At 40.4% G+C, this 26,112-nt stretch overlaps 1 protein-coding gene across 1 annotated transcript; it reads right to left on the reverse strand.

The window, feature by feature from the left end:
- Positions 1 to 12,218: 12,218 nt before the first annotated feature.
- GABRD (gamma-aminobutyric acid (GABA) A receptor, delta) lies at positions 12,219 to 25,966 on the reverse strand. The gene is made up of 9 exons (XM_009871044.1): positions 25,899 to 25,966; positions 18,695 to 18,807; positions 18,052 to 18,119; positions 17,325 to 17,545; positions 16,429 to 16,511; positions 15,079 to 15,216; positions 14,031 to 14,186; positions 13,222 to 13,433; positions 12,219 to 12,645 (listed from the first exon to the last, which is right to left on the reverse strand). Exons 1-9 carry the CDS (start codon positions 25,964 to 25,966, stop codon positions 12,346 to 12,348), a joined length of 1,359 nt encoding a protein of 452 aa, XP_009869346.1. The 3' UTR covers positions 12,219 to 12,345.
- Between the last annotated feature and the right edge of the window lie 146 nt (positions 25,967 to 26,112).

Below are 26,112 nucleotides of genomic sequence, written 5' to 3' on the forward strand. Positions count from 1 at the left end.
CAGGCGTGGCTTTCGAAGGCTTAGCGGAAAAGAAAAACACAACAAACCCCACACTGCACCCTCGAACAAAAAATCAAAGGCCGCGGCCTCAGCCGGAGCTGCCGGAATCGCTTCCCGGGAAAAGTCGCTTCCACGGGAGGACGATCTGCCCTGAGGGGAAATGTGGCGCCCGACCCCGTTAAGGCAGGGAAGCCGCGGCCAAGAGGAAATAAAATAACAAAGATAAACCGTATTAACCTACTGGGCAGCCAGGCCGGAGGGGAAAGAGAGAAAAACAGCAGAAAACGTCGTGTCAGTGTTGTTGAATTAACCACAGCTTCACAGGAGCGAGTCTGCGGAATGGTTAATGCCCTTAGCTGTGTACAGTTGGTTGCTTTTTTATTTTGTTTTCCTAGTTATACTTTGGTATTTTTATTTCAAACTGAGACTCAGGAGTTCGGGGTTTGCCTGTTCCTCGGACGAGGCTTGGCTCGGAGAGTCCTCTAGTGGAAACGCTGCTCACGCTGGCCAAACAGTTTGTATTTTCCTTCCATGTATTAAAAACATTTTCCAAGCAAAAAAGGCATCCAAGCACAAGGCTTGCTCTGGGCTCCCTTGATCTGTTTGTACCTGCCACTAGGCAACAGTGACCCACTGAATTTGAAAAAAAACACAACCCGCCCCAAACTATGAGACTTTGACTTTCTAGAGTTGAGCAGTCATCATCTGTATTTTGAAAACGGGGAAAAAATCGATCCTTAGTCTCCTGGTTTTACCTCATGTACACCTACATCAAGTTCTTTTTAGATGCCATTTAGCGTTTTCACAGTGTATTTATGGGCGTTTGTGGGTGTGGATGTGTCAGTGAGTTTGCACCAGTGTAGCCTTGAGCCTTCTTCTGGTGTTTCTACCATTTTTCAAAATCCAAATAAATAATAAACTTAAATAGTAACTTAACTAACTTAAGTTAGCTTAAATAGTGGTCAAGGAGCAAAACTTATTCCCGTAGGTCTAGATGGTTTCTGTAACAAGGAAATACACGGAAGGGTTTCATTTATCAATCTTTACTTTGAATTATTTGTGTATCCACTGTTAATTTTATCTTGGTGGGAGCTGTCAATATGGTTTCAAAATGGGCCCTTAAATCTTCATGTGTTCCAGATTTCCTCTGCTTAAAATGGAGAACGTTATGTAAGAGACGTCTGCAGACGTAGTTCTTTCAGGCCCAACTAGACTTTGATCTCCCTGTCGTGTCAGTCGGACAACTTGAGCTCTTTGAGTTGTTGGGTTGGGAGATGAAAGGTAGTGCAGTTCTTCAGAACTCTGATTTGAGGTTCTGTGGGCTTTAATGTTGTTGTTTTTTCCTGGCACAGCTCGCTGAGGACGAAAGGTTAGCTACATTTTCAGTGCCTGAATAAAATCTCAGCAGTAATATCTGTACATCTTGCAGGGATATTTTGTAGTTGATCACTTAGGAGTAATGCTGTTATTTTGGAAGTCTTGCTTGGAGTTGGTTTGTATTTTCTTATCTTGCAAGACTGTTTAAACGCTTTAGTTTCTTAATAGATGCTTCCCACTTGTGGGCAGATGGCATTTTTTGGAGAGGATGTCAGCTTTGCTCTGTGCGTTAGCTAACAAGGTTGTAACTGGTTTGAAAATGCAGCATATTGTATAACCATTGTTTCTGGCATACTGTTTTTGAAACAGTCAATTTCTGTTGTCCTAGAGCTGTAAATCTTGAGTATTCCTGAACTTCTTTTTTCTTTTTTTTTTCCCAGATGGACCACATTTTCATTTTCTAGTAAATCATCCTCAGCTTAATAAAAAGTTGTAATATTGCTGTCTACTACACCTGGATTTGAAGAGTTGACAGGTTTCTAGAGGTAATTTAACTTAATTTTATTCCAGGTTTGAGTGAGATATTTATTGCTTCTAAAATTTTAATTCTCTTTGAGGCCTGTATTTATTTAAGCATGTATATCTGCACTTTTCCAGCAGATGGCAAGATATTCCTAGGCAACTGTCTGAGAACAGCCCGGTGCTAGTTCTTTATTTCAGTGCCACACGCTGTTGAGAACTGCTCTTGAAAAATTAGGTTAAGGGAAAGAAAACTATTCAAGGTTAGCGATAACATTCGTGTAAAGTACTGCTTCAACCATCAGAGACTTGTATTAATGTCTATTAATCTCACTCCAGTGCAAGATTATTCTAGCTGTATTTTCTTTTTTAAAATTCTAAAAAAATGTTTGCTACTCAATGGGTTTGGAAACTCTTAGACTACACAGTACAGCTGTTTTAGTGCCTCTGAGAAGAATGTAGTAAGCTCCCTTATCCCCTTTGTTAGTTGGCATCTTGAAAGAAACAAGCCATGGTTGTACAGGCAAATGGTCTTGTAGGGAGTTACATTCCTTGCTGTCTTGGGCCATTATTCAGAGAAAAAAATTCTCCTACATGCCTAAAAAAACTAATGAATAATATTCCAAAATTGCTCAGGACGTCTTCTCTGCATGCACCACTCAAAAGAGGTATCTAATTGTCAAATATAGCTTTATGTGCTACAGCCAGGAGGAAATGAGAATATTTCTAGATTGAAAAGTTCTGTAGCGTCGTGAATAGTGTAAAGAAAATTTGATATTGCAGGTGTAGTACTTGTAACTAGTATTTTGGCACAAATACCCAAAAATCTATGAGGCAAAAAACTAACCAGGTACAATTTGTTTCTGTTTAGTTTTAGGTCAGAGAGAACCGTTTTCTCTTCAGGCTGGACTTCAGCATAACCAAGAGTCAGAAACAAATTTTATCCTGTCATCCTTTGCTGATCCTGCTTAAAATTTGTAAGTAATGTATGTTTTCGAAAGGTACCTACTGCATCTGAAACCGGTTGTGTGTATGGAATTCTGTTACATTTTAACTCTTGTGCCTATTGTTCCCCCTGTGCATTTGCCTCTTTTTGATCTACTGCTAGATGCGTTTCTCTAATGCAGAAGCATTTTAACTTTTCCAAATAGCTCCAACCTCCCCTTGCAAACAATCTCAGTGGTTCTTTTTTTTCACATTTTGATGTACAGATCTGTTTGAGTGCTTGTGCTTTATATTAACCTATTGTTATTCTGCCAGCGACAGCTGCTGCAGAAAGAAAAAAAAAGGAGTATCCTAATGCCTCCCCATTCATACTGTGTGCTTCCACTTGTACAAGTTGGTATTGTAAAGATAAGTACAGCTCCAAAAAAAGTGAATCTGTGAATCCAGGCGAGGAACAAAGGGAGAGAGATTTAAGGACAGTGCAGAGTGTTTCGGTTGCATAAAAGGAGGCTTAGTCAATTTATAGCCATTAAAAAGAATGTCTTTGCTTAGTGGAATGCAGTAAGTTTTGTGTTTCAGCACGCTGAAGTTCATGCAGTTGGGTTTAGTAAACAAATACGGTGGCTTACTCTCGCGAGCAGTACTTTTGGTTAAAACAAGTGAAGTCACAAGTGGGGCAACTCTTTGAATATTTATGAAGTGCTTATGCAACATCAGTGTCTGAAACAAGATACCACATACAAAATAACTGAGAAACATCAGAGAATAGAAGATTTATTGACCAGGAAGGTTTCTTTTTCCTGTAGCTCAGATCACAAAATTGTTTTTGACTAATACTCTTGAATGCTAAGGTTTGAAGAACCAAGGGATCTTGACTGAAGGGAATATGGCAATAAAAGAGAATTTTTCAAGTGAGCTTAATGATGCATATGAAAATCTGCTAGAATGTCTCAAGTTAGTTCAAAATCAGTCTTGCCAAAGCACCGTTAGGTGTTCAGTGTCTGATTAAAACAGGCGTGCTTGGAGATTGCTCATTGTTTTGAGATTTTCATGTTGAAGTGCTTTGTCTTCACCTCTAAGACACTGAGTTATGTAATTAATTAGCAAGTGGCTCAGCTAGGACCTTCATCGCTTAAATGACTAAAACCATTGGGGATGTTCCTACTGTTCGAGGGTGCTAAAGAATTGTTGCACTATATGGACTCCTCACACAAGTTATTCTTAAAAATTCAGACAGAAAGATTTAGAGAGTTGTAAGTTTTTAAATGTGATGATTGGATGGCAGGACTTGCAGATTTGTCTACCTTTTCTCTGCAGAAAGTACCTTTTTATTTTTTTTTTAAGTGCTCTATCCACAAAGTACTTGTATGTTTTTGGACACGATTGGCCAAAAAAGAAAACTCCTTTTGTCCCTCCTAAATGCTTAAGACATTGTTACGACAACTAGTTCTTAAAGACGGTTGTTGGAAAAAGAGGGGGCAATGGGTCCTAGTTTTACCTCAGTAGAAGAAGTCAGGTATCCTGTTATTACTCGATTTACTGACTTAAGAAGTTCAGCTATATTAGGACCTGTCAACTTCCCAAGGTTTTAAAGATTTAGTAGGGATTAGAGTGATGACTGGAGACTATGCATGAAAAAACAGACAAATGGAGGCAGCGACTACCTTCCAATGCGTGTGAAGTGTGAGTGACCGCTCTAGGATGAAAATGCATCCCCTTGGAATGTTTTCTTTAGCCCATCAAACCAGCAACATGTGCAGACATGCAGCCTGCTCCTCAGCCCACTTACTCTTTTTCTGCCATGAAGAAGACAAGCTATTGTTTCTACGGAAATAGCAGCAGCGAAATCGTTGAATCCAGTGAATTTGGGCCAAATGCCACTAGCTTTGGATAAAAATTATAAGGCAAAGCTTTAATATATATGAACATAAACTGGAGTAAAGCATATAGCCTACATACCATCAGAAATCACCATGGTAATTCTTTGCAGATTTTCTTGCCGGATTGAATATTAGTGTTTTTCTAGCCCGTGTTAAAATAGACAAAATGAATAATGCTTCAAGACTATTTTAAGTCAACACCTCCCTCCTTGTCTTTCTTATATAAGATAGAAGCACACAGAAGCAAACTCGCTTTTGTTGACACCAAATTATCCAGGAGGATGAAGAATTCTATGGGCAGCTCAAGCTAGGTACATTGAGAAGCAAATAACCCCAAACCTCTATGCTTCTGTATTTATTTTTTTCAGGATATTTAAAGAACCCGTCTTTGTAGAAACACGGTTTTTTGCTCACTTTCCTTTCAGAGGTGTTCACTAGCACACAATAAACTGGAAATCATAGAGGCTTCTTTCTTCTTGCTGCATAACCCAGTCCTAATCCTTTAGATGAGGGTAGGATAATCCTAGATGTATCTATGGATATGTGGCAAGTTTAAGTTGTACAGAACCGGATCTTTTCTGTTTGTCTGACTCTGAAAGAAATGTAGCAATGAAGGAAGAATGGGCTGGATGGACTATAACACCAGATGTTTTACAGATTACTCTGTATTTCATCACTCAGTCTTTATTTAATCTTAAGACTGTAGCAGTTCTAATACTGGAATAGCTCAATGGCCTATATATTATTTTAGTACTTCTAGCTATGCCTGTTTCACATACCTACCCCTTAAAGCCGGCCAATTATTTATTACTGTGTAAAGGAAAATGTCCTCCTTACCCCATCTGGTTACCCAGCGCATGAAAAATGAGAGTTTGGTGATATCGACGCTAGCAAAGGAAACTCCCAGTGTTCACAGCATCACCGAAGCACAGAATGGTTTGGCTTGGAATGGACCTAAAGATCATCTTGTCACCTTGCCACAGCCAAGGACACCTTCTAAAAGACCAGATTACTTACCCAATAAGCAACTGATGCAAACCTCTGTTTATTAGTAACTTAGGTTACTCAGTATGTTAAAGGTGTTTGGACTGGAATTACCATCTTCAGAAGAGTCTGTTTAGGAGTTTGGAGAGTTTAAGAATGCCTTAAAGTCTGTTTTTCTCTCTGCTGCATAGATGGCGTTCACTGTGTGGTGCAAGAGAACGCAACAGAAGGGAGAAAGGGTGTGTTTGGGTACAAACTTCTGAAATGATCACAGGGTGGAGTTTCTTGCCTTTGATGTAATACTCATTGGAAGGTGCAAAGGTTTGTAAACTGAGACTTTTAATCTCACTGGTTTTCATACCTGTTGGACAAGTTTATGTTAGTTTTGCCTAGTATGTTCTCATGCCAAAGAGAAAGAAAATCTCCTCCTTTTTTCCAAAGTGTGAAATAATACTTTGAAGTGTAAAAAAAAGAGAAACGTATCTGGGTATCAAGTGGAATAGAAATACTGCAAGAGTTAAAGAGAGGGATAGTTTCCAGAGACTGGATTCCTTTCACAGCTCTTAAATTCCCATGGACCAACTTGCTAAAGTGTCTCCTCCTTCCTTACACAGCATGTATATGCAGCTTATTTTGGTAATCCTTTGGTAATACTTTGACTGAGTTCTTAAAGTTATTGGGCTAAATATTATCTCTCGGGCATATCTTTAAAATCCCAGCAAGCTAGGAACTGTAGTATTGGGTGGGACTTTTTCTCATGAGTAATTGTATTAGGTGTGATTATCTATGTAGTAGGAGCCTGATCTCACTGGGGTTTTGAGTGCCAGGCTTTCCGCTGAAGTTGTTGTGAATGAACATTTGAGCTTGTGACTTTCAGGTCTTGAAAGACTGGTTTTTCTTGCCTTTATTTCTTCTTGTATCAAGTAGTTAAACAAACCCACAAGGAAACAAAACCACAACAACAGAAAAACAACCCACAACACCCCCCCCCGCCATCTATTTTGCTGTAAACTGAGCCAACAGATTAAGGAATGCAATTTTCTGTTCAACAAAATACTGCATCCCAATGCAAGGGAGGCATAGAGGGCAATATTTTGTTTATGAAAGTTCCCAAGGACCACAGACTGAATGAGGAATCTTCTGACCTTAAACAGAAGAAAATTGTTCTCTGTTGTTTATTGGTTTATGGTTACTACAGAAATATAAAAACTGTTTAAAAGCAGACAGGAAATAACGAATGCACAGTCAGTTTCATAATACAAATATTTCTTTAGATCCCCTGTCGCTCAATGCACCTGTAGCACACTCTCAGAAATCCTGTTCTTGTCAGGGGAATTCTGGACTAGTTGCTGGGTTAGTTACTCAAAGGTGGGGACTGGATGCTGGGCTAGAGGGATCGTTCATTCAGTGGAATTAGTCCTACGAATTGGTTGGTCCTAAATCTAGAGTGATTTAAAGAGCTTTCAGATAGGTCCCTTCCAGCCCAGGCCATTCTATGATTCTGTGATTCTATGATCTCAGAAATGAGGGATATTAGGACTTTCTATTTTATTTTTCTTTTTTTTTTTTTAGCAATCTTTTTGCAGAACAGTGAACTCCCAATAGCATCTGATTAGTTCAGCTCTTTTCTGACAGCCTGGGCTTGACTGTCTTCCCCAATTTGTTTTTACTCTGCAGGACTTAGCAGAAGGAATAGCCGTGACATAAAGCTGATATAAGGAGAGAACAGATCCCTAAAGAATTATGTAACCATGGGCTTAGATACTGAAATTCATTTCAGACACAAGCTATAAAGGCAGAGACAGCGCCTTTCTCATTTCAGCTACCAGATCCATCCAAATAGACATGTTAATTGCCAAATTTTTATTCAGTCTTCATTAAGAATAATTAGCTATATATGTTCGCAACATATTGCACGCAGTATTATTATAACATCAAAAAAGCTTTCAACCATTGCAAGTGTTTTAAGCTGCTGTAATAAAGAGGCCGTGAGGGAGTTGCTTCAGATTTTTTTAAATGAAAATATTTTCAGAAACTTTCAGTAAGGTTTTTGTTATCTATTTTGCTTCAGAGACCCATATGCAGGCGTGTGGATCTCCTCCTGATGTGCAGTGCTGTCTTAGATTAATGAATCTGAGCATTTAAAATCAGAGCAACCGTTTTAAGTGTTTTGTTGTCCCAACTGTAGAAGCCTCATTGAGTTATATTGGTTTCGCTACATTATCTATTGGATTACCAAACCAGTTAAGAACTGATGTGAGAGCTTTTACTTTAACTTGGATAAATGCCTTCATTTTTACCCAGAAACGGGACAGACGTTTCCATATATTAACCTCTTAATAGCGCTGTCACTGCCACCATTACTTTCAAACAAATCATGCAGTATCTTGCTCTTCTTTATCTCGTGTTTTCTGATTCTTCTCAACCTCTTGAGGCAGCAACAGCTATTTTTTAACATAAATACAGTAGTCTGCATAAGTGCCCCACAGAAAGCACTCATGAATACAGAATGGTACTTTCTCTTCTGTTGTCAGGACCAAAGCAGAGTTTTAGAAGCCCCTGGGCACTGAACAGGCAGGATTTCATTATGGGATGAAGCCTCTGAGGTTATTTTGATTTTCTGTCTAATGCATTTTATCTTCCAGTTCAATAGTTGGAATGTCTATTTTGTCCGTTTATAGAAGCTCCAATTTCTGTATATCCACATTTTATTAACACTTCACATTTAGAATGATTACATTAACACATATCCCACTCTTTTTCTCACAGACATGCCAGTCCACAGAGCAGTACTCTAAATTGCTGAAAGGAATACAAATGCTTTCAGGTACATCACAGGAAAAGTGCCTTCTGATCTGTCACCTACGTTTTTTTATTCCTCTCCTTAACACTAGTACAACCCATGCCAAGCATTCAACGGACGCCAAACTTAGTTTACTTGTTCATGAAATTAGAGTTGCATAGAGCATTGTCTGTAGATATTAATATATTCAAAATATTAATGCCTGATTATTTTTAAGTATGATGATTTTAAGTGAAGAAAACCCCAACACTTGCAAAACTACAGAAGATTTAAATTTATGTAAAACTCCAGTCATTACGCCGTACTCCTGTACTGAAGTTTCTCCTCAGAGGAGTTTGAATGGCATCTGACTTTTCTATTTCTGGTTCTGGAAACAGATTTAAGAAAATCCTACTCTTCAGGACGGAGGTGTTTTGTCTTGTGCTACTCATGCAAGTGCAGTAACAGCAGCTGAAACACCTCTTCTCCCCTGTGAGTCACCTCGTTCCTGGAATGGACACAACTGCCATCTGCACGCTCCTGGTGTGCGTTTGTGCCTGCCTGCAACGTTCTCAGAGGGGTTTTTTTCCCCTTTTATTTATGCTTCTGTCTACAACACTTTGATAGTCTAGCGTTCTGGCTTTGGTTTTTTCCTGAGGAAAAGACTGCTGCCACCTTTTCCTTTGATCAGTCACAGCTGAGCTGCGCACCTTGAAGATCTTTAGTCAAACTACAGGAAAAAATGGTTGAATAAATCTTTTGAAGAAGTCAGCAGGGCATGCAACCTAGACTGTCTCCCAGATGGAGAAGCAACTCATTTTGTCCAATAACCCCGTGTGATTACTCAGTTGGCTTCAGTGTAAGGAGTTATGTCAGGTGCACAATTACAAACTATCAGGGCTGAAGTAATTAGATTAGACGTTGCCATTATAGTATCTGCAGCCGCCTTCCTGCTAATTACTCTAAATAACCAGCCACCGCACTCTAGAGGGACTAGGTCAATGCTTTGTTCTCTGCTCTTTAATAACCTTAATTCCAAAATCATGGATTATTTTCTTATGATTTACACTCCACAGGAGCTTGCTGCGAGTGTTTCTTCAGCTGGATTTAGTCAATAATTTCACTCTTAGCAGTAGACAGTGACCCTGACAGGCAATGCACTAAACTAATATCTAGAGAAACCAGCAGTAGTTAGTCTACTGATTTTAAACCAAAGATTATTTCTAATTTATGCAACAGAGAAGAGTAAGGCACAATGGCTTTTCTAAAGGTGTAGTACTGTTATCATACCGCTGAAAGTGCTGAGACTTGCCTATCAAAGTGCAGCATCTGAGAGTTACATTTACACTTTTGGTGCTTCAGAGGCCAGACAAGAATTAGATCAGGTGTAAATTGAGAAAGCTTAGCTTTAAGCTGGAAGGAGATGTAATAAGGGGACTTAAGATATATCAAGGACCTGGGAAAAGCAAAATTTTAATAAGGAAAAGGCATTGTAACGTCATGCTTCTGCTGTTTTTAGTCCACTCTGCACTTAATCATTCTATAAAACAGGAGGAATTGCTCAGAAGAGAGCAGGAGGGGTGGAACTTCCTTGGGGAGAAAGTGATTATGACCCCCCCCTCAAAAAAGTGTGTTTCTGTAATGTGGCATTTCATCAACATTGGAACAAACACCAAGAAAAATAGAGGAGAAGCAGGAGAAAAAAGAGAAGCCTGATTACCTGCACATATGGAAGGAGATGCAGAGTTTCATTGGCTTCCAGGATGAGGTGAAAGTTGAGTGATACTTTGCTTTAATTCAGTATGTGAGAGTCCCAGAAACTGTGGAAAATAGCACCACGTAAGTACGAGTTGGATGCACTTACCTAGTTGGAGGATAAGAAATGCTGTCTCTCCTGAAGGGTTTTTCTTCTGTAAAACTCAAAGATACAGGGAAGAAATCAGCATAACAGTTTTGCAGAAGGTGGAGTGAAATGACTTAACTAAAATTCCTCAACAAGTCAGTAGCAAGATCTTGGAGCAGAATCCGGGTGTCTCAGTCCAGGACTAGACTTTGTGGAACAATTACAGCTTGATGTCAGTTTGCACTTTCCAGTACAGTGTTGGCAGAGAGCTTTTCCACTATAACAGAAACTAAAGATGGATTTGAACCTAAGCCTGACTTAGGGAAGCATATTTTCTATCATAGCTCAGTTCAGGATCCTTTTTTTTTTAATTGAAAGCATCCTCGTACTTCAGTGATATTGAACCAATCTGATTTTAAGTTAGGAATCTGTTAAAATGCTCTGTCTTTCAGTGCTGGTCGTACAAAATCAAACCATACATCCCGGATAAGTAAGGCAGGAGGAATGTGTGCACACTCCAATGTGATCAAATGCTTGTTTCATCCTTATTGCAATTGCAACTATTAATCATCAGCAACTACGTTCAAGATGCCAATCTTCAAAGCCCAGCACAGCTCTTCTCTTATCCGCGCCTCTTGGCTTGTTTAATCTCACACCTCCCCATCTCCCTTCCATCGTGGCTTCCAGCCACTTGCTTTGCTGCCTTACTTCCCTCCCTCTCTCATTTCATATTTTCTTTTGTGACAATCTCTATATTTAAAACAACCTCTCACTTTCAAGGCAACAAAATCCTCAGGAAAAAAATTTCCCTTTTGAAGCGTCTTACATTAGTTTCCTGCACTCACAGTATTTCAGTCGTTTTAATCTACATCCCAATATATATACTGTGGAGTTTTGTAGAGATTAATTGTGAAACTTGTGTTTGTTGTGAATACTGCATTAATGTGCTGAGTTCACTGGAATAATTTACAGGACAAAGTGTTATTTTGCATGAGCTGGGTGAGAGGATCTAGTCGTGAATTAAGGAGTGTGCACGAGAACCCATAACTTTCACTGTCAAATAAGGGAAGTGAAGAAGCATCTGAATAAAAATGGCAAAAAATATCCAAAGCAACTGAGTAACTTAAAGCCATTTGTGACATTTTTTTTACTTCACTCAGCTATTTAGGGACAGATGCAAAAAGGATATTTTCAGAGGCACACATGGCAGACTCTCACTGAAAATCAACAGAATGAATTCTAAAGTCCTCTCGAAAATGAAGCCCGAGTTCCTTCTTTATCGAGCACCTTTAAAATTTTTCCCAATCCAGCAAAGAAAGCCTGAGCTTTCCCTGTATTTCTAAATCACTTTTGTCTATTGCAGGGCCTATTAAACTAATAAATACTACTGTGTTTAAGTGTTTAGACTTTCATTAGCTTAGATCTGAAATGTAACACAGTCATTACTAACAAATCAGTAGAATTTTATGTAGTAGATTTTATTTCATGCTGTGACTAAGAGCATTGAAATGTTTTCAATACTTTATCCAAGACAAATAATAATTTAAGAAAAAGCCTCCACTCCCCTCTATTCCCTTTTACTTTGCTCATGAGATTTTTATTACTGAAAACTCCCACTTTACCATTACTGTTAAACCTAGACCATCCCACAGAAGGCCAGATGCAGAAAATCACTTGTATGTGGAAGTGAGGAATTAGCTCTTCCATTATAAAAAAGGAAGCGATCTGAGCGTGAAAAGCCAAAGCTTCATTACCAATCAACCCTTAAAGTGGAGGAAAACCACAGGAATTTAAGATTTAAACTTTTGCTGTAAATATGTACATATGAAAAACTGTCTCGTGGTGATACAGGAAATAAGGAGCTGGGATTGTTTGGCAGAGGAGGGTTATTACTGTATCAAATCAGGTTGGTAGTAATTGGCTGCTTTATGTAGGAATAGATTGTAGGACTTTAGAAATGTCTCAAGCTCATTGGAAAATATTTATCAATACAGTTTCGGCAAGAGCTTTTTAGTCTGTAGATATTGTTCAATTTGTAGCTCTTTGCAGGAAATTTCTTCTTTTTTCCTTTGTTTTTACATCGTGTATGCAACCCAGTATATAACATTGACTGCTGCAAAGGCTGCTGGGAACACGGCTCTGGCGTATATATCAATGGTGTCGGCATCAATCGGCTTAAAGAGGGACTTCAGACCACTCTTTTTATCCAGTTTCATTAATTGCTGCCGTTTTGTCTCTCCAGTTTCTATTTCTATCGTGCCATACGATCCAGGCAGGCTTCTGGGAATTCGGTGCTGCCTATTGGAAATGGCCAGTTCCTGGCTCACACCAGCTATGGAAAGGGAAAACAGAACGATGGCATTCTTCACGTTTATCTGCAAAAAGAAGAGGAGAACTTGTAATAGCAATTTATAGGGCAAATGCGGCATCCTTCATCCAAGCCAGCCCTGACATGACGTGGTGAAATACCTGTGAGATGCATGAGTGCTGAATGGCATTTATTGCTTGCTTTGGCAGAAAGACTGTGCCACCACATCTAAATTCTGGTTCTAAACGTACATGCTCTGAATTACTGAGGCACGGTTGAGACGGTAGCCTTAGGCCCTCCTGACTCAAAATAACTGACTGGCTTTAAAGAGGCAAAGCCAACAGGCAGTTCTCAGGCTCTTGTGAAAGCTGAGAAAATGTGGAGGTGGGACAGAAAATGAGTATTTTAAATGCAGCAAGAAACCATGTAAGAGCATATTGTCTTTAGTGCTAACCAGGCTGCAAGGGGAAACTACCACTTGCATTTGGCTGATTGTCATATTAACATGATGAAAGAATTAACCAGTTGACCAGGAACTTTTTTTTTCATAAAGGGTGCAAGAATTTGCTTCCATAATAAAAAACCAGTCATGATGCAAGGTGATTGCTTTTGCAAAGTTATTAACAGTACAACGCTTACTGACCTCTGCACTCTGCCTTCTCGCCTTTATCTTGTTCTTTTGCTTTTTCATGTAGTCAGCATTGAAATGCGCAAAGGCGTATTCAACCAGTGCGGCGAAGACAAACACGTAGCAAATCCAGAAGTAAACATCAAGCGCCTTGATGGCAGATGCTCGTGGAAGTGAGGATCGGGCACTGACCATCAGTGTAGTCATAGTGAGAACGGTAGTTATACCTGCAGGGAAGTGTGAGAAGATTTACTTTAGGTTACATAGTATAAGAAGTTAATTTACTAATGAATAATATGAGGAATATTTTCACAGTAGAAGCCCCTTAATAGCACGGCTTCTGACTTTCGAAAGAGAGTAACTTGTAAAAAATGGTGCATTTGTATGACTAAGGCAACTTTGAACATTTTATCTTTGGTTTTGTTCTGGATCAGGACAAACAAAACCAGAAGACTTAGCCCTCAAAAACTCTTCTGTCTGCGCTAGCAACCCAGAGCTGAGGCAAACGGATCGACAAGCTCTAGGAACGCTTTTGGTGTCGCTGTCCCAGTTCCTTCAGATCAAGTCTTTCATACATCTGCCTCACGTTCACTCTTGCTTTTAACCATCTTTAGAGCGTTATTTTCTGTTCTTTACCGAGGCAGCTGCTCTGATAGCATGACAGGAATTAAAACATGAGGGAAATCTTTTAAAGGACCCTCTCTTCTGCAGATGTAAACACAGTATTCATAAATGCACCTTCATGGAAAATAAAGATTATTAGAGAGCGTAATTCCAACTTCAGGATACCCTTCCCTTCGAGTTCCCCAGACTGTCTGGTTTACCTAATGACACTCTGGCAGGCACAGCTGACTGACTGATCCAGAAGGATACCCACGACATGGCCACTAGTAAGATAGAAGGAACGTAAGACTGAATGATGTAAACTCCGCGATTTCGCCGCAGGTGGAAGTGGAGGCTGAGCCTTGGGAACTGACCTGCTGGAAAAAAACAGCAGACAAAGAAAGAATCCAACTGCGTGACTTACAGTTAAACTGATCCTCAAAATAACATTTCCCATAATGATACAGATCTACATTCTTAAACATCTTTTGGACAAGGATCACAAAAAAGCTTTTTCTGAATGTCGTTCAATTAGTCTTCAAAAACGCTGCACGAGGTACTGCAGTTCTCATCAGCACTGCTAGCTAAGAATAGGTCAAATGATTTGTCTCAGGTCATATCAATGCCAGATCTGAAAATAAAATCATGAGTCTTCTCGAATAACAGTATTGCTTCAAAATGTGTACTGTCTTATCATCTGCTGTAGAAAGTCCTCCAGATACTAAATTTAGATTTTTTAAAAGGCCAAGTTAATTTCAAACTCAAAAAAGAGCTTAGAGGAGATGTGCAGCATAAATGAGAATCTGAATACATGAAAGGGGATGAAAAATCAGCAAAATGAATCTTTTACAAACATTGCAATAAGCCCAGTGATAGGCATACATGCCACTGACTTCTACTGGATAGAATTAGAATGATCTGGCTGTACGTTATAAGCCTCATAACATCAGCGCTAATGGAAATTTTTCTTATCTCTAGTTAAAAATTAGGTCAAGAAATTGTAAGCTATACCTCAAGTGTTTTTTATCAAATGCTGTCTGGCTACTTCACACTGTATTTTGTTAAACATATGGAGCTAAGGGACGTAACGTGCTACAGTGGCTACCTGAAGGCACAGCGGAGGTTGGCATTTTTACAACTGTAAGCTAAAGAAAATTCCATCAGAAACCTGACAGGTTCTTAAATTCGTTACTTAAGAAGAAGGATTTCCCATTATAGAAATAGGAGGTTTCCCTGTGCGGGAACTGAACTGGAGACAGATCCTGTTACCGGATTTGAAGTTCATCATTTCTGTTGTGAACTGGTAGTTGGTGATTGTGAATTGAGCAAGCTGCAGCTTATCCAGCCCGTGGATCTCCTCCTGGTTTTCTGACCAGTGGTAGACAATGTCCTCTGAAGAGTAACCATCTGTCAAAAGAAAGCTGAATAAACACAAAGTTTGAGGAAGAAATTAAGAGCTTAGAGGACTCATAGTGGAAGTCCTCTAATTCGTCTCCTGCGCTGATTTTCATCAGTCTCGTGGCAGACATGCTGTGATTCAGTTTGGATAATGCACTATCCTGGCAACATCAGTGCTTCCAGTGGCACAGTGGGGTAGCTTTCCAATCATTTGTTTCAAGAGGCTTTATTTCTACATGTTTGTTTCACTGAAATCAAAACCCTCAAATTCAATTAAAAAATTCAACCACCACCAAAACTCCCTGCAGAACTTGCTGGGAGAGAGAACTGATTGCTGGTTCGCTGTCTGCTGCCTCTGCATTTGGTGATTACATAAGTAATACTGTAGATTGCTATTTTTGACAGGATCAAATGGTATTGTGGTGAATTGCCTAGAAAACAAAGTCAGTGCTGAAAAAGAGGAACTTGCATTGATGGGCCAGTGGATCTGCTCGGAAACTGCTGTTCACAGATCTCCGGAACCCTCAGGACCTGGGGACTCCTTGATACAAAAACCACAAAAGGCCAGATTTGTTGTCATTGACTGCGTGGCCTCTGCTTGTGTCAGTGCTGAATTTGGTTGCAAAGTATTTATGCTCGTGGGAATTACGTGCTGATCATAGGTAGGTTGGACAAAATATAAATTTGTTCTTCACCCTCCTTTGTGAGTACAAATGAATTTAAGCCACTCCCTGCAGTATTCCGATTGAGTTTTGCGTGACAGATACAGGAATGAAAAAAGCTAAACAGCTATGGAAGGGTTAGTCACAGTGGCATTCATTAAAAGTAGGGAATTCTTATTTTTCTGTTCTCTCATAAAGAAAAAAATAGCACATCAAATTTTGCCTGTGGGTTTCTTTACTTATCCTCGCTGGATTTGCTGCAAACTGCAGTTGTGACTGTCACAACTGCACTGGGTTCTACTCCAGGCACAAAGTTCCAGGCATTTGTCAGCAGGTTGTTCATCTTCACCAACTTAAATCCTCTAAGTCCAGAGTCTAACGCCCAGCACTGAGAACGAAGGGATTCATTTTTGTGCCCTTTCTTTCCAAATCTGAAGGCAACCCTTACGTTTCATTGACTAAAGCAGAATCATTCCAGGAAACTCCAGCAAGCTAAGAACTCTATGTGCGGGCTTTAAACAAACCACAGAGGACAAGAAGCGCTGTACTCAGCCCTTACAGCTCTCCAGATCCAACATGCACTCTTGCTCGTCCATTGGGTACTTGGAGAGGTCCATGTCACAGGCCACTGTGGAGGTAATCCTGTCCAAGCAACGGGAACACCGGTTAGTTGCATTCAGACAGAGCCTTTTCCTCAGAACACAAAAAGACTAAATGGAAAAATTTTGAAACCTTCTTACTAACACAGGAAACTATTTTCAAAATCCTTGTGGCTGTTGCCTTTACTAAGTCTGTGGGAAACCCAAAGAGGGGGGAAATGGAAGAAAGGTTGAAGGACTTGACTGATGTCGGGGGACGCTTCAGCTACTTCTGACAGTAAAAAGGCTCTTGCTGAGTCAAGTCTCTTCCCTTCCACCGTCCCCAAGGTCACTACCCATACGTTAAGGGGGACTTACACTTTCAAAGGTGCACACTAGCTATTCTTTAGAACATTATACAATTAACTTTAAATATAGTTACCCAGTTCTAGCAAGAACATTCTTGCAAAGCGAGGAAATACTACTTTTTCTGTTTGAAAGTTGGGGAAGGTGAGCCTAAATCAGGCTCATAGTTGCCCTGGAAAACAGTGAGGGAGTGGAGAACAGAATCCGTGCTCTGTATTCAGCATCTCCCTGCCTGGTGAGCAGTTATCTGCTGCTTATGTCACGTTAAGGGCATTGTGAAAGTGATCGGTGGTTATGCCGTGGAAAATGTGTTAGTGCTGCCAAAGATACCTTCCTGGCAGTGTAATCCTTGTAAAGCAAAAGGGATCTCTCATAGCAGTCACCAGTATTTTCTTCCGGTTTAAATTGGTAATTATTTCAGGAAATATCCTAGGAACACTGCGTGAGCACTTCATAGGCTGTTCAAAAAGTTAATGCACGATAGAGTACACCTGCCCTCTTTCTCACTCACCTGATGCTGTATAAAATGACTCCGTCTGGCTGGAGCCTGATCAGTTTGTTTTCCACAGTCACGTCATGGAACCAGGCAGACTTGGCATTTACTATGAAAGTATCTGGCAACCAGAGCTTGTCCACAAACCGGCTGTCTAAGCCCAGCGTTTCGTTGGTGTGGTTGTAAGACAGACGGTCGTCTCGCCAGCTCTGGTGCAGAAATACCGTCATGGTATACTCCTATGACAAGACAAATCCCAGTTAAAAAGAAATTTAAAAAGGAATGTAGTTGATCCATGCCTGTGCTTCTTTATGTGACTTGTAAGTTGTTACGCTGCACTGCTTTACTTTTTTACACCAAAAAGAGGAGCATCTCCCAAGCAATCATTCCCTTAGCTTCTTTCTGGAAGCTTCCATGGTGAAAAGGAATTTGAGCAAAGTTGCTGTTAATGCTTAAAATTAAGGTTTCTGTTACTAAGTGCCGCACAGATCCATCCTTGCTAACTGCAGTAAGAAATCTCAGGGCCTTATGTGTGGCTAGATTCTTGTAATCACCAATGTCTGAAGGAAGAGACTCTGCCTGTGTCTTACGATACAGCGTTTGTTCTTTGCAGTCTCTTCTTGTGGCGATTTCTCCACTCCAAACATGTTGGGGATCAACTGTCTCCCTAGTGAGTTAGTCTTCTGCACTTTCTGTCATGGCAGTACATACCATCACCACTCAGTAAATTTAACCGGTAACGTACCATGTTCACTTCTGAGATGTGGTCAATGCTGGCCACTTCGATTGCAAGAGCAACATTAACAGGAGGACCTGAGAAAGAATATTTGAATGCGGTGAGTTACATCATGATAGTACCTATGAAAATATAGATGCCCCAAGAATTCTTTCATGCAGGGTGAACTCATAAAAGCATTTTCCTTGTTAAGTACACTTTCCAAGTAAAATCCACCTTAAAGCAAGAGATTTAAATCTTTTACAGATTGCATCCTCAATTTCCAAGAGAGCACCTCGCTTCAGTGATAAAGAACATGAAATGTAATCACAGCTACTGCAAATTATGGAATTCTTTCTGGAAACCACATCCTCTAGTTTAAGACAGTGTGACTTCAAGCAAGTGCAGAAATTATCACCATTTAATGCAATCCAAAATTCCTTCAACTTGGATATCAATGATTTAAGAACTCTATCGGCAAGAAGACTGCGTTGCTCATTCTATTGTAGAGTCTGTCTTTTTTCAAGATGAAGCAAGTTTTGGATTGTTATTATTTCCAGTATCCAAGTAACAGATAATCACAACTTTTTAACTGTGTAGACCATGAAGTTCACATAAACATCAGAGGGTAGAAGGATGGTAAGAAACAAGAGAGATAGTCTCAAAGTCTTACCTCCAATCCCAGGCCTGAAATTACGTGCGTACCCTTTCATTAAGTCATCCAGGTTGGGTAACCAGGATATTTCGATGTTGGAACCTATGTAATCTCCGATGTCATTCATAGCTCTAGGTAAAGACAATGAGTATCTTTTAAAACTTGGCCATGTTTGCAAACAGAAAAATAAAAGAAAATGGAAGACATTTACTTTTTTACTGGAGACCACCTATAGTATAATCAGCTACATTAGTAATTTAGTGGGAAAATACTGTAGGAAAACCATTTCAGATATTTCTGTTTAAATCAAAACATATTTCAAGCAAGACCAAACTGGCCTCTTTCTGAAATACAAGCATATATTTTTAAAGTTTGGGGGTTTTTAATTTTTTAAAAAAAAAAAGTAGGGGAAAAAAAAGATTTAGAAATACAGAGTCCCTCTCTGAGAAATAAGGCTCCATCTCGCAGCTGCTAGGCAGATGCTGATTTATGATCCAGTGATGCTCCTTGAAGACATTAGCACTGTTTCTTGTTGCCATTTTCCACCACCTGGCAGATGTCAGCCCCTCAGCCCACCTGGTACAAGCAGTTACGTGAATATTGCATAATCTCTTATAAACAAAGACAATCTTATATTGTCTTCATTAACTGTTTAAATGGAGCTGACAGACTTCAATTGAAGAAGATCTGTGCCTGCTCACATAATTCCTCCTGGCAGCACTACGACTGACGTGACAGGAGTAGATAAATGAGGGGCCGTGACAACGTCTGCCACATGTATTTGCAAAAAGCAAAATTGCCAGCGGCTTGAGAGGGCCCGTATCTGAATGCAAGTACTACATCAAAACTGTCTGAGCACTCTTTTAGCATCTTCCACCGAGTCCAGCAGTAAGTGGCATTTGAGAGATATATATCACTCGTAACAGAAGAGAAACTCGTTAAACAGTCATGAAAGGCTGCAGAATAACATACCCTAAACGTATTCTGCCTTGGTACTTACATAACTTTCTCAGAGCGTTCATGTGACATTGACCCACATAAAGCACTGGCTTTTTCTCTCCAAAATACCGATCTGGGCATTCAGCTCAGCACAGGCAGTTGCTGCTAGCACGGCAGAAGAGTATCCTACAATAACCAACTCTTCTTCTCACAGGGGACGGAAAGAAAAAGCTTTGATTGCCCTGGTGGTAGAATTCTTGCCCCACAGATATGGAGTTGGCTATATAGGGAAGGTGTTGTTGGATTACAATGTAAAAATGTCAGTTCCAAATAGCAGAGGTGCTGAAAACTTAATGGAGTTTGTCAAAGCTTAAGTGACCTTAAAGCATAGGGACACTGCTCCAAAGTGAACCTTCATTAGTTCTTGGCAAAATGTTAGAGTTGGGGATAGGCATTACGTTGCCTTTATAACATTTCCTTGCCTGAGCACGCTGCTGTATGTTCACCCTGTTGAGAACAATACTCAAGTCAAAAGGTGACTACACCGTAGTGATTTATCTTGCCTGCCTGATCTCTCAGGGTGGCAGAATCCAGCTTATGCTTCCCGCGTACACAGTAGTACGAAAGTGCTGGGTACAAGTTGTTGTAAAATTAGAGTACCATGTATATTTATGAGTACTCAACCTGAGAAAAATAATAAAACCAAATTCTGCTGCTTCCCTTTCACAATAGCTCCTGCCAGGAGCCGCAGCTTTTTTGAAAAAGCATGTACAATATGCAATAGTTATCATGCGATGAGAGCTAAAAGGAAGTTAAGAGGAGAGCTGGGTTAAAAACTGTGGGCTGTAGTTTGCTGTGTGTTTTAAGCAGATTACAATCTAGAGGGACTTTTACTTAAATATCCATGACACAATTAAAAATAATCTTGTTTCTATTATTAATAAAGCCTTAGGGTCTGATCATTAGAGTAACAAATGTGCTGAAGGTAGTGGAGCTATATGCTCTTTAATACCAGTCAGGGTTGCTAAAGTATCACAGCTGAAATACTTCTATGGCTAGATGTACTTTGTTGATGTTTATACTACTGGTTCGTCTTTAAATTTCTTTGAAATGAGCAACAAAGTTACTCAGTTGCCACCATTCTCACACAGTAGCATGGTGTTCGCAGAATGGCTCCTGGGTACTCCAAGAACGTGAATCAGAATAAACCTACGGTTTTATTTACAAACAGCTATCACTGACTTACCCAAAGCTTTAGCTAATATTAGGCTTTTTTCCATGCAGATGATTAAGGGATGAGAGCATGTCTCATACAAGGAGAAGCTGAAGGAGCTAGGACTGCTTAGCCTGGGGAAGAGAAGGCTCAAGGGGATCTTGCTGATATATACAAATACTCAAAGGGAAGGTGAGAAGAAGGCAGAGCCGGGCTCTTTGCGGTGGTGCCTGGTGATGGGACCAGGGGCGATGGGCACAAACTGAAACACGGGAGGTTCTGCTTGATCAGCAGGGACCACTTTTTCCGTGTGAGGGTGACTGAGCACTGGGACGGGCTGCTGAGAGGTTGTGGTCTCCCTCCTTGGGGATATTTTAAACGTTGCATGAACATGGTCCTGGGCTCTGAGTGGCCTGGAGGCTTGGACCAGATGACCCCCAGAAGTCCTTTCCAACCTCAACCATTCTGTGATTCTGTGAACACAAACTGTACCTTTAAACTACCCAGTGATCACTTCAAACAGCCACATTCTGCAAACTACATTTTGTCAGGGTGACATGCAGGCTGATGGAGCATGAGAAATAATACAGACCTAAGAACTAATATAGCAGGGGCTGTGTGATCCAGCGTGGTGTGAATGAGTCCAAGTTCTGCTTGTGGTCGTCTGTCTTTAGTTCTAAAGACATCCCAAGTCCTCCAGGATAGAAGTCTCCCATTCCTCTCTTTTTCTTTTTTTATTCTTCCCTCAAGAATACTGAGGGGGAGGAAAAAACTCAAGAGTACCATTCTACCCATAATATTTTAACTTCTTTTTTATCTGATGAAGACAAAAGTGTGCATATTAGCAAGTAGTATAGCAGTCCTGTCAAAAATGACAGCTTTGGGAAGCAGACTTTTATTTTAATGGCACTTTACAGGCCAGTTTGTGATACGTCCTTTGAGCCATTCCTCTAGACTTCTGTACATCAGATCCAGCGCTTTGAAGTTATGTGAAGGACAGTGGAAGAATTCCATTTGTCCTTGATAAGCAGTTGGGATTATATGTGGCCTAAAATATTATTCTTTTATTGTCCCTGAAAAGGGAAGACCAGCACAGAAAAGGCACATTGGAAGGGATTAACTTCTCATAGCGTAAGCAGTAAAGATGAAAAAGAAGGGAAACTACTATTAGTTGATTCAGCAACTTCACTTCCCGACGTAAGGTGCTGTAAAGCTTGTTTTACTAAGGAAAGGTCTTTGTAAAATTAAGCTATCGATTTGTAAAATTCAAGGGGCATAACAGCTTGTCAAAAAGCTTATCTTTACTTTGCACCAGGCCAGAGCAGGATGTTCAGCTGACTCAATGACAGCACAGTCGCGCTTACGAGGGCAGGGAGTGATCTGGAGGAGAAGCATCAGTCAACCTGGACAGCACATCTCTAAAGATCTTGTCAGGCAAGTGAGGTATTAGCCTGTCTTCAACATGTACCAGAACACTGCTTGAAAATGGTTGCTAGAAATTTATCAATATTACTGGAAAAAATCTGCTAAGTATTTAAATTACACCAAGGGAAGAGGCAATCTGTATGTTCTGTGTGAACGAGTGCACTACAGCAGCTGAACAAGAGATAACATTAGCAACATTATTTTTGCACAGCCGAGAGCTCTAGCAGCAGTGCAGAAAAGCTCAGCAGCATCTTTAAGTTGGTGGCCAACGACATACGGATTTTAGGTCATGCTTGTAGGGAGAGCGCACTAACCTTTTGACAAGCGTATGGCAGTAAGACACGGAAAATCCCCTTTTGCATCTCCTGTTTCTTCCTTGAATCTGCTAACCTGATTCTTCTGGGGACTGTGGCATAGTTGTTATATGAACCTTTTAACCTGGTAGATGGAAATACCAGTTGGACTGATACTGAGGACTGGGATGGAGTACGTTTCATTTTCTTTGAGGCAATAGTTTTGGGGGGAATGTCCCAGATATCAATGCCACTGTAAAAAACTTTTCCTTGGGAAAAAGACAAGGAATATCCTGCAAGGTCATTGAACAATCTGGCCTCTGTCAAACTCCGGGATTATCCAGAGCAGTATGTGTATCCTTCCCATCTGCCATTCCTGACCCTAAGTGAAGCTCACTGTAAATACGTTTTGTGTTTTGAAATGTAATTGAAAAAGCATTAGGCTTAATTCATGGCAACCTTTTGAACATAAAAGCCCTTATTTCCTCTCTGTGAGTTTTAAGCTACAGAAAATGGACCACTCTGCATATATTCACATGTTAAAGCTGCTCTGTTTCCATGAATAGAAGTAAAAGACGGAGGGAGACACACAAGGATAACTGTGCAAATGCATAAAAATCATTTGACGTAGTAGAATCTTAACTATATCAGATACACTTACATTTAATTAGAGAACTAAAATCTCCTTCAGTAAAGAATTATGAAGTATGGACCCCCCCCAACTCCTATCACTCCTATCCTAGTGCTCTTTCCCCATGCAAATGAAGAAATATTTCACTAAGAGTATTTCAGCAGATGATCTCATTCACTATGACACATTTATTATTGCAGCATCCACAGCATATCAAACTCTGATAAAATAACAGAAGCTACAGGCTTTGCCCCAAAGAGCTGTCAATCAAGTAAATACCAGATTTCTTGCCACTAATCACTGCCTCAAGCTGACCACAAAATACCACTTTTTAAAAAGATTTACCTGAAGCCAGCACCGGCATAAGCAGGATGTGCTGACTTAGGTTGAAGTTGTTTCATTCACTTCAGTCAGACAGAGTACCAGACAGAGAAGCCGCTTCAGATACAACCCCCTAAAGCACCCTGAAAGGGTGTTCACAAGGATATTCTCTTCCCTCTTCTGCCAAACCTTAACATTATTTTAATAGGTAGTTCTGCCTTTGGGAAGTCTTACATCACACTACCGAGTTCAGTGCTCTCCAAAATGTTCTTCCTTTTTTGAGTATGTTTTTGCTTACACCTGTCAACATCCAATCCATGGAGCTCCTAAGCTGAAAACTTAGTGGTGTTGGATGGCCTCTGTCATCGTAACCGTGGATCCTGTTACATCCAGAAAACAAAATCAGAGCAATAAAATGTAGCTATTGGCAATTTTGCCCAGTATAATGAAACCACAGAGTTAATAAAATACTGCTCTTCATAAAGGCATCTCTTAGCAGAAATAATTGTAAATAATAACAGATTACAGAACTCCAAGGAAGAAGAATAAGGAAGTTCGTGTGGTTCTTGGGCCCTTACAAGGGGCACTATTTCACAGGTCACCCATGTGAGTAACGTTACTGATGCAAGGATAAAATTTTCATTTAGTTCTGTTTAATTCATCAAAAGCACACAGGTAGGCAAGGTTACTCGCTTTTTACAAGACTAAACAATGCTCTGCCACAGCCAGGCTGAATCCTGCATCTTCAGAAAGCTGTTGTACTGAACAGAGCTGCTTTCTTTGACCATTCAGTGTCTTACACTTTGGCATATTTGGAGATCTGCTCCAAACTGAACAGTTGGAATTTAACAAGCCTGAATTTGCCTTCCCTTACTGCCTGCCACAAGTGTATGTATTTCTAACAAACAAACAGCTCATCGCTATTGTGTTCCTGGAGGAAGAAAGTGAAGTAACTAGGTAATTAATCCAAATGTAGAATAATTTATCCAACAAATTATAGGTTGCACATACCCTGTCAGTTGCTGTGCCTAGAAACAGACCTTAAAGACAGAGGCTGAGAAGGCTGAGTCCTCCTTAAATTTTTCTTCTTCTTTTTTACTCAAACACTGCTTTTCTGACAAAATACTTGATGCTAGCCCAAGTGCCGAGAGAGAAACAGGATCATTGAGATTATGGGCACAATCTTGATGCCCTTCAGTCACAAGCAGTGTTTTCTCTGCCTACAGTGTAACACTGGATTGCTTCAGAGCATGAGGGTGTCAGGACCTGACCCTGGATAACAGATTCAAGGTCATAGGATAAATCGTTATGTCAGCCCTGAATAAGAGCAGTTGACTTGACACCCCCTCTAATGCAAGACCTTTTCCTTCCCAGTGAAAAAAAAAAAAAATCAGATCTCACTAATTAATTCCAAAAACTGTAACAGTTATGTCTTACTACAATTATCACTTTGCTTTTTATACTCCTCTGAAGCTATTAATAACGACTATAAAGTAGAAGTAGGAAGACCCCTTTAATACCACAAGCCATCTCTGCTCTGGATGATGTAGGCATGTTTTTACATGCAGCAAGTTCTTTTTTACTCCCCCTTCTATTTTAATTGCATAATCATGGCAAGCTTTCTGCACATACAGCCTCCAGATCTGTAGAGAATATATAGAGACCATAGCTGGTTGCCTAGCTAACACCTTCAGAATCAATGTGATGAGGATTGCAAACATATAGCTTTACCATTTATTATTTTAGGAAATGGTTGGTGTTCCTCAAACGCTTTTTCTAAGATCTCTGCCAGTCTCTTCCTCTTATCCCAAGTTCTGGAGACTTAATGAACTCGTTAGAAGGGCATGTTTGTGTGCCGGGGTTTTTAATTGTGCCCAAGGAGGCCCTAAGCAAAGATGTTCTGTTAGTACCCCGCTGGTTGTGTTGGGGTTTAGGGAAGAGTTGGATGTTTAAGCAGGCCCCCTACAGAGCTGTTTAAGGGGATGAAGGGTGTGCGGTACCAGTTACAAAAAGCAATTGCCCCCGATTTGGAGCAAATGCCCTCGAGGATGCTTTCACAGGCATCCTGTTAAAAACACCCCCCTTGATTAACCCAAGAAACTGCTGCTCACTTGGCAGAAGTGCATCCTCTGCTACCAAGAGAAGAAAGAAAAAATAATAACACTCCCCCCCCAACAAAATAATGGAGCACATGCAGGAAACTTTTCAAGACCCCTTTTTCTAGGGAACACCCGCTCAAGCAGTCATAGCCCGAAAATAGAGAGCATCCCCGGGCAAAAGTGGAGCTACGGGCAGGGGAAAGTAACAGCTACAGCCAGACCTGGCATTTTTCCCCCCAGCCACAGCGACAGCACAGCTCTCTAAGGGAGCCTAAGAAAGAACGATAAGGCGTTTTCTTACCTGATACACCTGTGCTGCTGGGTGCACAGTAGGACCAAGGCAGGAAAAACCCAGGTAAGAAATTCCATTTTACTCCCATTTACTAGACAGCAGCAAACAAAACCCAGGCTCCCCGGCTCTCTTGGCAGCTCCCGATCTCCAGTAGTGCTGCCATCCTCGCTTGCCGTGATAAGTTGAGGCTGAGTTTAAAGCGCTGGGTTGTTGCTCGGCAGCA

Source organism: Apaloderma vittatum, unplaced genomic scaffold (genome assembly GCF_000703405.1).
Source record: "Apaloderma vittatum isolate BGI_N311 unplaced genomic scaffold, ASM70340v1 scaffold28066, whole genome shotgun sequence".
Classification (NCBI taxonomy): Eukaryota; Metazoa; Chordata; class Aves; order Trogoniformes; family Trogonidae; genus Apaloderma; species Apaloderma vittatum.

Excerpts from the sequence above, each read along its gene's own strand:
- GABRD (XM_009871044.1), bottom strand. The coding sequence starts at position 25,966 with ATGGAATTTCTTACCTGGGTTTTTCCTGCCTTGGTCCTACTGTGCACC. Across the intron at positions 15,217-16,428 it reads CATGTTGGATCTGGAGAGCT|ATGGTTACTCTTCAGAGGAC; the intron begins GTAAGGGCTGAG and ends TTCTTTTGACAG. Across the intron at positions 14,187-15,078 it reads AATGATGAACTTCAAATCCG|CAGGTCAGTTCCCAAGGCTC; the intron begins GTAACAGGATCT and ends GTTTTTTTCCAG.